This window comes from Pseudoliparis swirei, chromosome 21 (assembly GCF_029220125.1).
Source record: "Pseudoliparis swirei isolate HS2019 ecotype Mariana Trench chromosome 21, NWPU_hadal_v1, whole genome shotgun sequence".
In the NCBI taxonomy this organism is placed as follows: Eukaryota; Metazoa; Chordata; class Actinopteri; order Perciformes; family Liparidae; genus Pseudoliparis; species Pseudoliparis swirei.
In genome coordinates this window covers 12,616,943-12,633,864 of record NC_079408.1, presented here as the reverse complement: position 1 = coordinate 12,633,864, position 16,922 = coordinate 12,616,943, and the positions used below count along the sequence as shown (strand labels likewise).

The window sequence follows — 16,922 nt, the reverse complement described above, 5'->3', positions numbered from 1 at the left end:
CTCCCCCGCGAGGCAGTAATGAAATAGAAAACAAACAGGCTATAGCTAGAGCACAAGCAAAGACAGCACCGGTGACTAACCCATACTGGACGCAGGCTACCACGTGTTCCTGTGGGCTCAGACAACAGCATTACCCATGATCCGTGTTGAAAATCCGTAGCGGTGAGCGGGGGAGTCGGGCATCGCCGAGCCGACGGCCCGCACGCCCTCCCCCCGAAATAAAAAATACAGAATCGGGAAAAAAAAAGCAGTTGTCAACTGTTGTGGCTTCTACCCTGTTTGGGAGATCTGAGCCCTCTTTTCAACTGGGCAGCAGCGCCCGCGAAGGCCCACGGGTTTCCCTCGGTGTGCTTAAGAGTTTAATTTACAACTGATGATGAGCTCACAAAAAAGAAAAGAAAAGAAAAGTCCCTCGCTCGGTGGCTGTGAGGAGGGGAGCGCAGCTGAACTGAGGTCAGACATTGTGTGGAACGCAGCTGACACAGTGAAGTCAGGTGCTTTGGGAGTTTTGCGGTCACTGACGGAGACACCAAGAAAAGGGAGGGAGTAAAGTGAGGTTGATACGGGTGGAGGAGGGGGGGGGGGGGAGTTTGGAGTTTTTACCATGGGGGGTGATCCTGCCTGTCTGCCTCTCTATCTCTGCGGTCTAATCAGGGCCCGCCTATGCCCATGTGAAGTACTTCTGACATCATGCACACACACACACACACACACACACACACACACACACACACACACACACACACACACACACAAACAGAATATGCATGTGCTGGACATAGGGTTGCAGACAGGGGAAGGTGTAGGTAACAGAGCAAAGGCTGCCTGCCTCTGCTCTGTTTCTCACCTTTGCTGAAATACAAAAATAATTCTGTACAGGCAAAAGCGACAACAGCAGAGTTGGTACTTCACGCACCCTAAAAAGAAATCATCTCCAAACAGTCTTGAAGGAGAAGTGGCGACTGAGGGATGCTGGGCTTGCAGTCGGCGCGGTGCACCACCTGGTTGGAGGAAACTCCCTCTAGTTAACGCGGCGTGGGAGAGAATGGAAGAGGACGTTCACAGTCGATCAACGTCTTCTGAGAGTGGTGGAAATTATTGTTGTTGTTGTGAATGTGTGTCGGGAGGTTTGTTGTCTGTTCCTGTTTCTGTGAGCTATAACAAAAAAAAATCCAGAGCCGATATGATTTGATTAGATTTGGGAAACGTGCATTGACAGATACAGTGTCTCTCCCCCCCCTGTCCCTCAGTCATCATCTCGAAAAATAATTCATGCATAGATCCCCGCTGTGAGAAAACCCCCTTTATATACTTTCTCCTTTTGTACACATTTATATATAACTATATATAATATCATTTCTCTATATCTATATTTTCAGCAAAAGTTCTCTCCACGAAAAATAACAAGGAAGAAAAACAAAAAAAACCAGTATGAAATAAAGAAAGAAAGAAGAAAAAACACACCACCGAGGGCCAGTTTGGCACTTGGTCATGAGAGCGAACACACGGCATCTGTTAAATGACAAATAGGAATACTCTACGATGATCTACTGTTTTCTTTTCTCCCTCGATGAGAAACCAAACGTCGTACATACTTGGCACCAAGAATGCTGGTAGAATGAAAGTATCAGAAAACAATGTTTTCCTTTATGAATACTGGTCGTACTCTGGGCCCCTCCTACTGCTCCGTCACTGAGTCCCCGGAGCAAAGGAGCGCTGGGAAGAGGGAGAGGAGCAACAAAGACACAGATATGTAGAAAAGAGAGTGATAAATGCTCGTTACACGCCGGGGGGGGTGGAGAAAAAAAGAAGATGAAAACAGCAAAGGGCCGAAAAGCACTCGTCCTTTTGACTGGCGTCCGGGGGCTTTAGTCTGGAACCAGCGTACCTTTGAAAACAGTATCCGTAAAACGATCTGAAATCAACCCCCGAACCGATCATCTGCTGTCGTGCGGTCCGGTTGCTTCTCCACGCGGCCACCGGGGGAGCTGCTGAGTCTGAGGAGGTGGAGTTGTTTGTGGAGAAAGAGAACAGGAGGACGGAGACGGAGGCCTCCGCTCTCGGTCGGCGGCCCCCGCCAGTCGGCCTGGTCCTTGGGTGGCGCTGCGTGGCGCCAGTCCCTACTATACCCTGGTGGTGGAGTGGGGTGGGGCAGGGTGTTGTTGTGGCCGTGGACGGAAAGTGTTGAAGGCGTGGAGAGGCTGCATGCTGGTGATGGTACTGGGGATCATGGTGATGGTGTTGGGCCATCAGCGGCACGCGTCGGGCGCGCGCAGCGCCAGCGGTAGTCGGGCGGGCAGGCGGGCCGCAGGATGTCGCAGGCCGCAGCGGCTCCATGTCGTGGTTGGGGCGTGCTCCGGTGCTTCATCTGCAGGGACATGATCTCCTCCTCTTGGCTGTGAGCCAGGTCGTTGGCGGGCCCGCTGGCCATGGGACAGCCGGTGGCGCCAGATCTCGTGCCGCTTTGTCGCGCTTGTAGTAAAGGGGCGAACGCCAGGATGTTGAGGAAGAGCAGCGACGCCCCACGGCCACCGTGACGCCAGCTCGGTGGAGTAGTCCCGGGGTCACGGAAGAGCTCCTGGCGCGGACGCCCGAACCTCCAGCTCCGGGTCGGAGGCAAAGGTGGGGTAAGGGTGGCGAGTCGGCCGGGGGCCCGGTCGGTGGGTGCCTTGGCCGGGGCCCGCGGGCGAGCGAGTCGTGGTGAGGAAGAGCTCCTCGTGCAGACTGTGGAGGTGGGGCACTAGTTCCAGCCAGAAGGCCACCTTGTTGGCCCGGTAGTTGTCTCTAACACGAGGTTTTAATCCGATGTGGAGGTACTGCTTGTCCTTGGAGTTGAACTTGGTCCAGATGACCTCTTCAAAGCGATTGGGTTTGGTGTGAATGAACTTGGTGTCTTGAGGGACTGGCAGGTTGGGGTCCCTGATGGAGGACAGAGGGGACATGTCAGTCAAGGGTTTAATCATCTGGCTCAAATTTCGTCAATCCGTTGACGTCTAAATATTAAATGAAGTGTTTTAAGTTCTCAGACCGGATACTACGGACATCGGGTTAGAGAGATCTTCACCAAAGTCGAAGACCCTTCAACTTGCTAGTTTACCTTATGACATCATTACGAAATCAAATCTTCAGGAAGGCTTACCCGGTCTTGGCGAAGTTGGTCCAGTAGGTCATGACTAGGGATGAGAATTGATACGATTTTAACGATTCCGATGCCTTATCGATTCGATTCCTTATCGATTCTTTTATCGATTCTTATTGGGCAAGGGGTGAAAAAAAGAGCACAAACGGGTTTATTTACATTAATTTTCTTTTATATAATTTTCTATAATGCTGCACACACCATATACAGTATGTATACATACACATTTACATTTTTTTATAAAACCAAAAACATTTATACACATTCCTCTTGAACTTAAAATAAAACTTACATAACTTAAATAAAATGTATGCTGTTTAATTTAAACATGTTCCTAGAAATTACAGTGCGCCTTCCTTTTTTAAAAAGGGTATATGAACTGAGCTGCCAAAAATGAAACTAGCAGTGGCAAATACCAAGTGTGCAACCATCAATTGTATGGATCATCAACAATTCTTGTGCAGAAAAATAAGCATGTCTGCTTTCTCCGGGAGGATACGCGATCTCTCAGGACTTATTGTGTCTCCAGCCGTGGAGAACACTCTCTCAGATGGGGTGGAGGATGAACACAAAGATATGAGGAGGTGTACAAGGACGTAGGCCTGTGACCCAGACGACCAGCCTCTGAACCGGTCTGACTCTGAACGTCATCAGCTAAATTGGATGGCAATGGAGATTATTTATATAGTGAAAGCTGGTTTACACAATGAAACAAATGGCACTAACAAAATCGCTGAATTTGCTGAGCTGACATAAAGCCACATTAAGAGGGGAGGCAAACACTACGTCTGCCTCAATGTAGGGGGCTGAAAATGGAAGATTCGATAGCTAAGCTAGCGTAGCTATATGATATTGTAACGTCTCGGACGTTATGGCACGGATGACACGGAGACGGGATGACGTTATTACTCCTCCTTTATTGGGCATCCACCACACAGACAGCTGCTCCTCTCAGCTCAGCAGCTCGAACGTCAACAACAACGGTTCCCGTCAACCACCCTTAACTCCCCTTTTTCGACAGGTTAACCCCGCCTCCCCTCTACTCCGCCAATCACAGGCCCGCCCCCTCGACCAGCATGCACGGTGCCACACTGTGATTGACAGCCACTTCACAGGGTCGCTTCACTACGTTTAATAATGGATAAAAAATCGATATGCTCAGTTTAATAATGGGTTAACACGATAACGCAAACGTTTGCTGATAACACACGCCCTCCGATAATTAACACCGTTACGATCAAACATTTCTCAAAACTGGACTTTCAATCCAAACGTGAAGTGATCATGGGACCAATGCCGGAGCTAAAATGTATGCTTCAAACGAAGGGACAGAAGATAACTTGATCGACTCCACACAATAAAGGCAAATGGCTTCACACAGTGAGTGGTTGTGATCACTTTGAGGAGTTTACCTTGGACAGAAAGAGATGAAGCGCCGACGTTAGCTGAGCTGCTGCATCGAACACATGACATTCCTGTCATTTAATTCCACGCTGTGTTCAAATGCTTATTCATATTTGTTGTATTTCCTCCCTTCGACGAAATAGACTTTTTACACACGTTACAAGTGGCGTAGTTGTCATTTTGTCGTGTGAAATAGAGACAAACTTTAGAACGCTTCTGCCTAGTTGCCATGTTTGCTGCAGTCTGAAGAAGAAACGAAAAAAGTTTGCGCAACGCCACAGAGGACCGTTGGCAGAACCGTTAAAGAATGTGGCTGACGATCCCAAACAATCGGTTCACTGGGAACCGGTTCTAAAACAGAACCGGTTCTCGATGCCCATCCCTAGTCATGACCACAGCGCTCAGCATCACGTCATTCTTGGAGAAGTTGCACGGGAACAGATCCGTAGCACCGATCATGGGAACGCCAAACACGTAGGGTGTCTCGTCTCCGTGGCGGCGCCGCCCATTCGGGACGCGTCTCCGTCTGGCAGTGGTGGTAGAACGTGTAGAAGTAAACCGGCGACTGAAACTCCGCGTGGAGCTTGGCGGTGGCCACGGCCGGCGCCACCCACTGGTGGTCCGTGAACAGAGCGAGGAGCGTCTTCCTCCGCATGTCGCCGTTGTCCCTGTCCGCCCAGTCCGTGTACATGAATTTAATGGTTTCCCTCAGGATGTCTTTGCCTGGAGGAAAGAAAGAGAACAAAATGATGAGACGTGAGGAGGAAAGTAAAGATGGAGCGTGAACATATTTCGCCAAGAGACGTGAGTTCATCTGCACGTGTGAGCGATCAACAGGAAATAAAAAAGCACAGACTGAGCGACACAAAATGGAGACAAAGGAAAATAGTCAGGGTGAAGAATGAGTGGCAGGCACTCGAGAGGAAGTTTGACTGCATTATCCAAATGTGTCTGTATTTCCACCGCGGCTCGCTGCGAGGGCTTCGCGGGCGGATCTGTTCCTCGCAGCATTGTACGAAGTTGCGTACCTGATCGCAAAGCAGGGCAAACTACACACCATTGGTGAAAGACTCGTAAACCAGCTGCGTTGAAGATGGCGAACATCATGCTGGGAAAAGCTGCTGAAGATAAAAACAGACCTTTTAAGCCACCTGTTAGGCCTGTAGGCTGGATGAGTTATTCTGAAGGCAGCTGTTGTGCTTGAGTACCACAAGGATTGGGAGTTGATCTCCATCTGAGTTGCCTTGAATGTTGACATGTGTTCAGCGAGGAATCCAGATTCTGCCTCCGGAAGTTGGATCGTAGGGTGAAAGTGTGGAGAAGACGGGGAGAACGCGATGCTGATTGCTGCACCGATAAAGTCACACCTTTTGGTGGAAGCAGTGTGATAGTGTGGAGCGGCATCTCCATCACTGGGAAAAAGACAAGCCATGTCTTCAGCTACCAAACACAAGTTTCCAAACTTTTTGTTTGATGTTTATTCATATAAAACCGTGCCTCTTTGAGGAATGTTGCCAGTACTACCTGATATACCTGATTTAGCTCTCACTTCAACGGAGGGAGGAGACAAGACGTCAGGTTTCTCTTTCCTGGAAACCAGATAATCACTTTCTGGGAAACGAAACAGTGACTTCACAAGACAGTATAAAACGAGACGCCTTCAACCTGTAGTTGTATTGCAGAGGTTTATCCTCAGGACTAATACTTAACCGATATTGCATATTGGCTAGAGTAGGGAAAAAGTCCTGGATTATAGAACAGACACACTTTTTACCATGGATAATCTTCAAAGGTAGGCAACAATCTGCAAGCGATTATCTTTCCCTCTTAAAACCTGAAATAGTTTTAAAATCTAGGATTATCATGGCCCAAAACACACATGATTCAGCATATATCATACTGTGAATTGATTACAGTATTTGTGTTGTTGTTTTTAGTCTATATTCTAGTTTAGCAGGTTGCACATTATACTTAGCCGTTTGATTTTGGTGTACTATATACAGTTATTGGCGGTGACGGAGTAACAGACTTCTCTTTTATTACTTTCAGTGAAAAGCTGTTTGAATAATCTGGACCAAGTGTGGGATGGCGGAGAGTGTACCCACTATGGAAAACTCAGATGAGGTAAACAGCTGGTTTGCACAACTCTTAATTTAGAAAACAATTACCATCCAAATATCTGTTGTCCTTCAAGGTAGTGTGAATGGAATGATGCATTTATTCATTACACTTTAAACTACACATTTATATCTATTACCAAGGAGATCTATGATGCGTCGGATTCCTTCCTCGAGCTATACCGTGGGGAAGGAGAGAAAACTCCACCAGCATCACAGACTGACTGTAAGTGTGACCGGCAATAACTGATCGATTTAATGACTTCATGCAATGTGGATGAACTGAGATGTGCCTCTCTTCTCTTATGACAGACGCTCCTTCTCCAGGACAAGTCGCAGCTCTCAATGCTGAAAGCAAAGCTTCGCAATCTGTCACAGGTAAATCAGAAAAATATATAAATAACACTATTATAATAATGAAAAAGCATGTAGTAAAGTATTGTCTGCATGGTTTTTAGGCTTTTATCGAGGTATGCTCTCAATATATGTTGTAAAGGTATGTTTCAGACTAAAGTAGTAGTCAATTGTATTACTGTATCCAGTTATAAGTGAAATCATTGCATTGTTTGCACAGAGCCCAACCCTCCTGTGCAGTTTGCAGTCTACCAGGTCAGCAGTGAGTCACTGTCTCTGCGTTGGGATACCCCTGCTGGTGAAGTGGAGAGTTACATCGTGACTTGTTGCCATGAAGGAGACGTTGTGCAAGAATCAACAGACACAAACACGCTGACTCTCAGCCACCTGAAGCCTGGGGTGTGCTACTCTCTTCTGGTGTCTACACAATTTAGGAATGGAAGAATAAGCAAGCCAGCTGCGACATCTGCCAAAACAAGTGAGTAAAATAAAATCTTTATTGCAATGAATTTTCAAATTTATGTTGCAGACTTATGCACATTTTTACCAGAATTCTGTAAAGATTTCCAAAAGAAAAGAAAAGAGGATTGAATAAGATGCAAGCATCTCTATCTCATAACTGTTTACTGTAGAGATCAACATTGGTACAATGAATGTGGGTAATCCACTCAAAGCCAATGCAAAAACCTTGGGATATCACACTCACACACACAATGAAGGATGAAGGTTGAAAGAAAGCCAACATCAATGACATTTGTACATCATGTTTGCACACATATACTGTTGTAGTGTGTCTTATCATGTACTGTTTGTTATTTTTGTATGTTTATTATGGTCTGTCAAGGGACTACAGATGCAAATTAGCTGTAGCTACAATCTGGTACAGTGCATCAAATGGTGATATTTATATTTTAACTGTACATGGTCCCTTTTAAGATAATAATAATAACACATAATGATTCACACATAGCATGTTAGCGTGTGGCCATGATAATAGCGTCGTGAGAATCTGGTGTGACAGAACTCATAGAAACCCTGTTGAGCAGTGGTGGCTGGCCAAAAGCGGGCCATGGGGCCTGGCCCCACCTTGAGCAACACAAAAAAGTAAATAAATAAATAAATGTATTAATAAATAATAATAAATTGTCAATATTTATGTGTTTCAAATATGGAATGTACCCAGTAATATTTTTAAATAGGATATCTGCACAAAATATGCTTTTCCTGCAGTCCACTCTGCCTGTTTGCATGTCTCAGCTGCGCTGGGGCCAGAAGAGGCGGGTCTAAGAAGCAGTTTAACCAATTACTGATTAAAGATATAAATGAGTGACATACAATTTAGCCTATCAGAGTTCTAAAATAGATTCAGCTTTGAGCCAAATTTGTTTGGCCCAAAGCTGCGAGTTCTCGTCAGGCGTTATTTTAACGATATGACAACGGCGAGTCGCCAAAATAAAATTCCCATCATCACTGACATCGTCGTTGGTGAATTAAACTGGTTTCTAATAATAATTATTATTATATTAATAATAATTATTTATACTTAGTCGGTGAAAATCACTAAGCTGTGTGAGCCTACGGGTGATGTTATGAACCCAAACACGACGGCATTTAATCCGATATTTGTGGGTATAAAGCAGAAACAGTTGTTATTTCTTCCATGGTGGATGGCGTAAACGATAACTGTTTCCATGGATTAAAGCTACGGAGATAAGCTACGCCCCCCTCTCTGGCACAAATGTAGCAAATGACGCGAATAAACCACAAATAGTCGACCGAGTAAACTCACCATTCCTTTTGATAGTTTGATAGATATTTCCCTTTTTGATTTATGAATTGATTCAAATTAAATGAAATTGAAAAACAGATCGTCTTTAATACATCTTTCAAATTATTTAGCTAACAATTCATTTCATTCATTTTGATGTCTCTTGTTAGAAATCTAAATTGTAGGACTCATAGCAAAACTGAAGAAAATCACAGAATGTTGCTGAAACATGAGGTTTCTCTTTCTTTTATTCTTGATCAAGACCAAATAATCAAACTGACAGATTACTGACTGCAAAATAGGAACAACAAAATAAAAACAACTAAATAGGCCTTAGTGTTAAGCAGGTGTACCAATTTAAAACTATTTCACAGCAAAACAAATTTAAATGTTACAACTTTGATCCGTGCTTAAGAATGTTGAACTACCCGATAATGGGTTTAATATTCATTGTTTTCATTTCTTCAGAGACACATCTAGAGAGCTTATTGGAGGATCTGGGGTTGGAGGACCGCCTCAAAGAGAAGCTATCCCTCAGCACAATACTTCAGATAGACAAGAAGACCATCACTGATGAACCTCCCAAGTGTAACGCAGATCTCCCATGGTACTTCCTAAAGAAACTGATGATGGTTAATGTGACAGCAAGGAATGTGAAACGTACATCGGCATGTGAGTCGAGCTGTAATGATTCGGTGTTAAATCTTGATAATCTCGTAAAAAGTACGAATACAAGTGATATGCTAAACTTCGTTGACATAATCACTGCCCTCTTTCTGTGCTCGGATGGTTTTGTACGGCAGGAACTATCACTCAAAATGTCCATGTGTCAGTTTTCAGTTCCTCTGTTGCTTCCTAACTGTGACACAAAGCAGTGCACACTCATGCTTTGGGCCATGAGAGACATTGTTAAAAAGTACAGACCTCAGTCCCTGACCGAATCCAAGGGCTTTATTGAAGAACGAATTGTTCTGTCTGAACTTCCAATGGTATCATTTGTGAGACTCGGTGAATGCTCCTTGTCCAAGTCAGAGATTCTCAATAAGCTTCTGAGCAATGATACCTTTGTTCATCATGATATGGAATGTGGTGACAGTCCAAGGAGAATATCCAATGGACTCGTTGAAATCTCTTGGTACCTTCCATGTGGGAACAAAAACATGGACGTCTTCAGTGTGCCAGTAGCTGTAGCTAACCTTCGAGGGGACATTGCTTCATTTCAAACACAATTTTCCTTTTTGTGTCAGACATCTGCAGCAGTGTTTGTGTTCTTTGACACATTGGACTCTGAATGTGAGCTACTTACCAACCAACAACACAAGACACAGATATTTTTGGTCGGGAACCATCAAAGCAATCACTTCAGTATGGATGCTCTGCTAAAGGTAGCAGCTAAGTTGGGCTTGACTAACAAGAACATCCTTTTGAAGACTAAACAAATGAATGATGCAAAGTTTGTCAAAACATTGGGGGAAACAGTCAGCAACGTAGTTGAGAACTCAAAAATGAAGATGAGAATCGAGCAGATGGCTGACATTGCCCACAAACTGGGAATCTTGGTTGATGAAGAGTCTTCAGAGTGCCAGACTGCCAAGAAAAATGCAGATGCCATCACGACTGAAATTCAAGATATCCTTCAATACAAAGAAGCTGAGCTGCCCTTACAAGGCCAAATATGGAAGGAACTGACTCGCTTAGAGAAGGAAGAATTTCGGCTTCGAAACGTCGGATCTAAGAATATAGAAGACTACAAAAGTGATCTTCAAATAGAGAAAACACAACTTCGGAAAGAACAGAACTCTCATGACATTTCAAATGCAATGACACGTTTCATCAATGCAATATCAAGCCCAGAGATAGAGAGGTGCTATTTCCTGAAATGGATGCGAATGAACCTCGATAACGTGTCTAGAGAGAAATCGTCTGACCTCAGGGAGCGGTACAAAGAAAAATGCAAAGATCCTGAAAACAAAGAAGAAATCAAAGACATTGACAGACAACTATCCAACAGCTCATTGGGGATTGAACACTTCTTCCGTGAAATGGGTCAGATCTATGAAGCTTCACTTTCCCTTCCAGAAACTGACCCATCACATAAACAACTACAGCATTTGCCCAAACTATGTGCACATTTGTTACTCGATGGACTTCCTCTTGAGCTTGTAGATGGAGAAGCATCCAACATACCTCTCAGATGGATTAGTGACGTTCTTTCTCAGCTCAATGACTTGATGTCTCCTCAGAATAAGATACTGGTAGTCACTGTTCTTGGAGTTCAGAGCACAGGGAAGTCCACTCTCCTCAACACTATGTTTGGAGTGCAGTTTGCAGTCAGCAGTGGTCGATGCACTCGAGGGGCCTTCATGCTGCTCATCAGAATCAATGAAGATATCAAAAAAGAACTCAACTGTGACTTCATGGTGATCATCGACACCGAGGGCTTAAAGTCACCAGAGCTTGCACAACTGGACAATAGCCATGAGCACGACAATGAGCTTGCAACACTTGTTGTTGGGCTGAGTGACGTCACCATCATCAATATTGCAATGGAGAATTCAACCGAAATGAAAGACATCCTACAAATAGTCGTGCATGCTTTCCTCCGGATGACAGAGGTGGGCAAAAAGCCCAAATGTCAGTTTGTTCACCAGAATGTGTCAGACGTTTCAGCCCATGAGAAGAACTTACGAGACAGGAAACTGCTCATGCAACAGTTAAACGAGATGACCCAGGCAGCAGCCAAAATGGAAAAGAAAGAACAGAAGAACTTCACTGATGTGATGGAGTACAGTCCAGACACCGGGAACTGCTACATTCCTGGACTCTGGAATGGAAGCCCACCAATGGCACCAGTCAATGCCGGGTACAGCGAAGCTGTGTATGAGCTGAAGAAGAACATAATCCATGTTTTGGGAAGTTGTGAGTCATCTGCTTATGATATCTTGGAGTTTACAGAGTGGATGAAAAGTCTTTGGAATGCAGTAAAGCATGAAAACTTCATCTTCAGCTTCAGAAACAGCCTGGTGGCTGATGCCTACATGAAGCTGTGCTCAGAATTCAACAAATGGGAATGGGAATTCAGACGACACATGTACACGTGGGTTACAGATGCAGAAACAAGGATTCGCAACTTTGGTACCATTGCTGGAAAATCTGAGATATCTGACATGACAGAATGTGTCAAACAGTTGAAAAGTGAAGCTTCCACAATTCTGTCTGAATGGGAGACAAAGCTTCTTGAAAACCTGGCACGGTACTTCAAGCAGACAGAGGGTCATGTCTACCTCGTTGAAGAATACAAAGAAGGCTTTAAAAGCAGTGCTAAGAGTCTTCGACGACAAATGCAGAGCTCCGTGTTTAATCAGCTCACCACAGCAGCTGACATCAGAAACGGGATGACAGAACTTGAAAAAATCAAGGAGAATCATACAAAAGAATTGGAGCGGAGGGTGCGTGCATTGATAGAAGAGTGTCAGAAGAAAAATATCCAAATGACAGAAAAGGAGCTGGATGAAGAATTTGACAAGATGTGGACTGAAACGGAGAAGGAACTTTCCTTTAAAGAAATAAAGTTCGATGACATTTACAACAATGTGACTCACCAGCTGCGAGAAGATGTATCACAGAAGGGAAGTTATGCATCTACATTGTTAAGTCAAAACAGGCTGCAAGATTGTGGACTGAATCCTTTTATATACACAGCTGAAGGATTCTTAAAGCGTTGTCAAGACACATGGAGTACGGTGTTCAATGTTCAAAGTCACACAACGGCTGTGCAACACTTTGCAGATTGCATCATTGATCATTGCAAACAGTTGATAAGTGATAAGATGCAAATAAAAAACAATTACCATGACACTTACATCCAGGAGATTTTAAAATTGATTGATGAGAGGCTGCAAAATAATCCGAATGTTAAGATAGACATCGAGTTTGAAGTTTCCCTGAAACAGCACATCTGTGGCTTTGCAGCCAGACAGTTTCAGAAAATGCATGAGGATTACATACAGGCGAATGATCCCTCCAGATGTCTGCATCAAAACAAGGAAAAGTTTCGCACTGACTTTAAAGATGTATTCCATGACCGAGACCAGTGCCAAAAGAAGGCAGAAGAATTCACGCGTTGCTGCTTGAAGCTTGCAGTCGAAGACTTTGTCTTCCGGTCCCTGGGTCCTGATATCATTGGAGAAATGCTGACAAATGAGCAGTTCAGCACACGGATGTCCTTCCAGTACTCGGTTTTACTGGATTTGCTTAGAAAGGATGACTTTGAGAACTATCTGAGCTACATTTCCTCCTATGAAGTGTATGTCAAGAATTGGATACTCAACAAAATAGTGGAACGCTTCTCAAAAGAGTCTACGATGTTTGAGTTTGAGGATCGACATGTTCAGTCAAGTATCAGGATCATCAATGCTGCCGTCAACAAAGCCAAAACAAAAAAGAGTGCCAACTTGGAGTCATTTGTTAAAAACGTCTGTCAGGAACTTGGTGATAAGCTGGTCATTTCCCAGGATGCTCTTGGTGCTTTCATGATCCTGAACAATGCCGACCAGGAGCAGTTTGCTCACTGGCTGACTGAGTGTGTGAAGGACATGGCACAAGTCCTTCAAGAGGAGTTTAATGAAACAGACATCCTAATGAAACTGAAAGACCTTCGTGTGAAGCCTCAGAACGAGCTTTTCACCAAACTGATTGGATGTGGTAAGCAGTGTCCATTCTGCGCAGCACCTTGTGAGGCAGGAGGACAAGAACATAGCAAGCACTTTGCTTCACTACATCGGCCGATAGCTCTGGGTCGATACAGATGTTCTCTCTCGAAGAAACTTGATACTGATATATGCTCCTCTCTTGTGATCACACCAGACAGGATGTTTCAGTGTGATGCTACAAACGGGGAATTTCACCACTTCAAGGATTACAAAGCCATTTTCCCTGACTGGAAGATCCCACCAGATGGAAGCCTTGAGGCATCAGACTACTGGAAATATGTACTCGCCAAATTCAACAAGAAGTTCGCCAAAGCATTCAAAGCAAAGCGTGCTGATATTCCTGAAACGTGGGAAATGATTACATCTCAGCAAGCAGAGGAAAGCCTCAAAGAGTCTTTCAAGATCAAGTGAGGAAGACTCCACGCATTGTGGTTACAGAGGTGCACACCCTCATAAATATTCATTATCCTCCTGTGAGTATTTAGATCTTACTTGTTTTACATGAAAAAAAGGGGGATCACAAATAGTATCATGGCATTACAATATGACAAGATTAAAGACAACATTCCGATGACAATTTACTGTCAGCTTTCACAGAGGAGCAATAAAAAGCCTCCTGACTGCAAACATTACAAACTGGTCTGGGATGAGCACAACACAGGACCGGAGGGCTCTACAGCAGGTGATTAAAGACCCAGAACATCATTGGCACATATCTACGAGGCTTCAGTGATATTGTTGAGAGGAGGAAGACAAACCCTCCCCAGCCACCACCTGTTCACCCTGCTGCCGTCTGGAAGAGATGCAGAACAATCAGCTGCCATTAGACTTTAGAACAGCTTCTTTCCTCTGGCTGAGAGTCATGAACTCATCCTCCACCCTCCATATACACATATAATACTGTTTTTTTTTCTTCTTCCTACATAGCACATTGAGACTACAATCCACATGTTGATGTGCAACCCTGTCGTACAAAGACAAATACAAACCGTGTCATCTTGTAATATTATGAGTACGCAGATATATTTTCCCACAACAACTTACAATATGAGAATATGAGAAAATCCCTGCAGCGCTCAGATCACATGTAACATGTTTATTAAAAATAATCTGCTTTAACTATGTTTATTTTGCCTTTTTAAATATGTATTGATATATCAGTATATTGGCACGTTAGATGATCTGACTTTGGTTTAAATGTTTTTGTGGAAGATGATTTTCATTATATTGTGGTTGAAAAAATTTATCCTGTGAATCGAATGCCATATCTTTCATTTAGCTTTTTTTATTCTGTGACGTTTCTAATCTCAAATGTTAAAATTCTTTTTAAATTTTCTTTTTTTTAAAGGACGGTTTTATTGGATTCAGTATGATGTACAACTGGAGTCAGAATATTTGAGTCTAACAATTGTTTCTGTGAAGTAAACAATGCAAAACATTAACATTGAAATCTATAAAACTATAATTTGTTCTGAACGTTAACGTGTAAGTTGTCATCTTATTGAGAAGAATATGTTTTGCTTTATTAGTTAATGTTTAAGTTTTAAGTCTTTGTTTTTATTTCGGTTAAGTATCTGGTTCCAAATATCTACATATTTCGGTTCATGTTGTCACTTCTACAGAGAATTCCACATATTTTAAATCTTTCTTGTGGTATTGTTCACATTTTAACATTGTTTTAATCAAGTTGTGTGTGATGTGTAATTATTTTTACTCTAAATCTAGAATATCTTCGTAAAGTATCTATGCAAAACATTTTATTTGTATCGCTCTTTTAAACTTTCTTTCATTATTATTAGTATTTCATGAAATATATTTACATTTTTAACTTTACAAAATTGATGCTGTGTTGATTTACGTTCATGCATGACAAAGTTTGTTTTAATCGAGTGCAATAAATATATTTTTCCTTTCAAGTATCTGATTCCAACATTTATATAAACAAAATCAAATGATGTCGTGACTGTTAACGTGTTTACTTCCCTCTGTTCACTCTGTATCAATAAAGAGGCTCAAGAGTCAGACTGGCTATGAATGTCTTTAATGTTTCCCAGATCAGAATCACAGCATACAGTGTATAATAACTTCTAAAGTAAACAGAAATATCATCACCGCATTTATTTATATAGTTTTACCATACTTTTTTTCTTCTTTTTAAATCATCTTTTTTTTAAATTCCATTATTTAACATTTTTCTTTGTCTCAAGTCTTGGGTTTCTGAATTCAACAAAGAACGTAAAAACAAGACAACAGGTGCAACTTTGATGCAATCGAGACCGAGCTGGAGAGCGCGCACGACCTCACGCGTGGCGTTACCCGTGTGCGGCCCCACGCCCCACCCGCCTGACGCGAGAACGTTGAAACAAGAATAAACCGAAAGCCGAGCCCCAACTGTGTGCACCAGCGAGTGTGTCTCTTCATAACACGGACCGGGCTCAGTGTGTGTGATCTGACGTGCCTGCCCTCAACGGCTACATCGCATCACTCTAAGGTCAACCTAACCTCCATACCCACAATGCAACACAGTGTGTGGAGGGAGAGAGGCTCTTTTCTTTGAGGCGTGGTGTGGTATCAAAGCCCTCGTGTGATTCAGTAGCTACATGTAGACGCCGCTGCATGTGAAGTGAGTATTTAGTCGGCTGCACGTTGTGTTCAGTGTCCTGAACCAGAGGCCACGCCCCCTACACCATGACATCACTCACCAGTCACAGCGCCGCCTCTCATCAGCAGGATACTTGAGTACAAGATATTTTCAAATTAAAATTGAAAGAAACAAAGAGAAGTTGACTACAACCTCATAAATAAAGAGCTATTAAATTATAATCTTTCATTGGAAACTAGCAAACAGCATCTTAGGCCCTTTTAGGTCGTGGTGGGGCTGCAGTGAAGATGTATTTCTGCTACAGTCACTTTCCTGTTGAGGAGTCGTGATGCTACAGGATGCCCACGTGATTATAGACAATGGGAGACAAAGTAAATAAAATAAAGGCATTTTGTAACGGCACGAAAAATTATCAATGGCAAGTATTTCTGTGTGTCACTCATGAATCCTCAAGCGAGCGGCCATTTTTTATCCTTTTTTTGTTGCAAACTGCACCTGTTGTCTTTTGTTGTCACAAAATAGGCATTTCATTCATTCACTCAACAAAAAGAAAAGAAAAACAAACAAGAAACTTAATATTTACAAATATTTTTGTCTGTTTGATTCTTACACTTAAAAATGTACAGTTGTTGATCCTCCTCCAGATGTTGTGTCTCTCTCTGCTTTTCTTCCTCACACGTCCAGTTTCCCCACAGTGGGCCGACTGCAGCCACAATGGCGCCCTCCAGTGTTAGCTTATAAAATAGACGGGGGGAAAGAACAGACCGAACTAAATATCTTGTTTCGGGTTTCAGCTCCGGCGGTTGAATAGTTGCTGTGTTGTGTT

The 16,922-nt window shown here is 43.3% G+C and overlaps 1 protein-coding gene across 3 annotated transcripts; it reads left to right on the top strand.

Moving 5' to 3' along the window:
- Positions 1-6,258: 6,258 nt before the first annotated feature.
- LOC130211607 (interferon-induced very large GTPase 1-like) lies at positions 6,259-15,523 on the top strand. 3 transcript variants are annotated; one of them, XM_056442470.1, is made up of 7 exons: positions 6,259-6,335; positions 6,593-6,667; positions 6,805-6,886; positions 6,973-7,038; positions 7,235-7,492; positions 9,251-9,454; positions 14,422-15,523. In XM_056442470.1, exons 2-7 carry the CDS (start codon positions 6,629-6,631, stop codon positions 14,427-14,429), a joined length of 657 nt encoding a protein of 218 aa, XP_056298445.1. In that variant the 5' UTR covers positions 6,259-6,335; positions 6,593-6,628; the 3' UTR covers positions 14,430-15,523. The 3 variants fall into 3 exon arrangements, with proteins under 3 accessions (XP_056298445.1, XP_056298443.1, XP_056298444.1); XM_056442468.1 differs by having other exon boundaries at positions 9,251-15,523; XM_056442469.1 differs by lacking the exon at positions 6,259-6,335 and having other exon boundaries at positions 6,582-6,667; positions 9,251-15,523.
- Positions 15,524-16,922: the final 1,399 nt, after the last annotated feature.

Bases quoted from the DNA above. Each gene is read 5' to 3' on its own strand.
- LOC130211607 (XM_056442468.1), top strand. From the start codon at position 6,629: ATGGCGGAGAGTGTACCCACTATGGAAAACTCAGATGAG. The intron at 6,887-6,972 runs GTAAGTGTGACC...CTCTTATGACAG, and splicing joins ACCAGCATCACAGACTGACT to ACGCTCCTTCTCCAGGACAA. The intron at 7,493-9,250 runs GTGAGTAAAATA...TCATTTCTTCAG, and splicing joins TGCGACATCTGCCAAAACAA to AGACACATCTAGAGAGCTTA.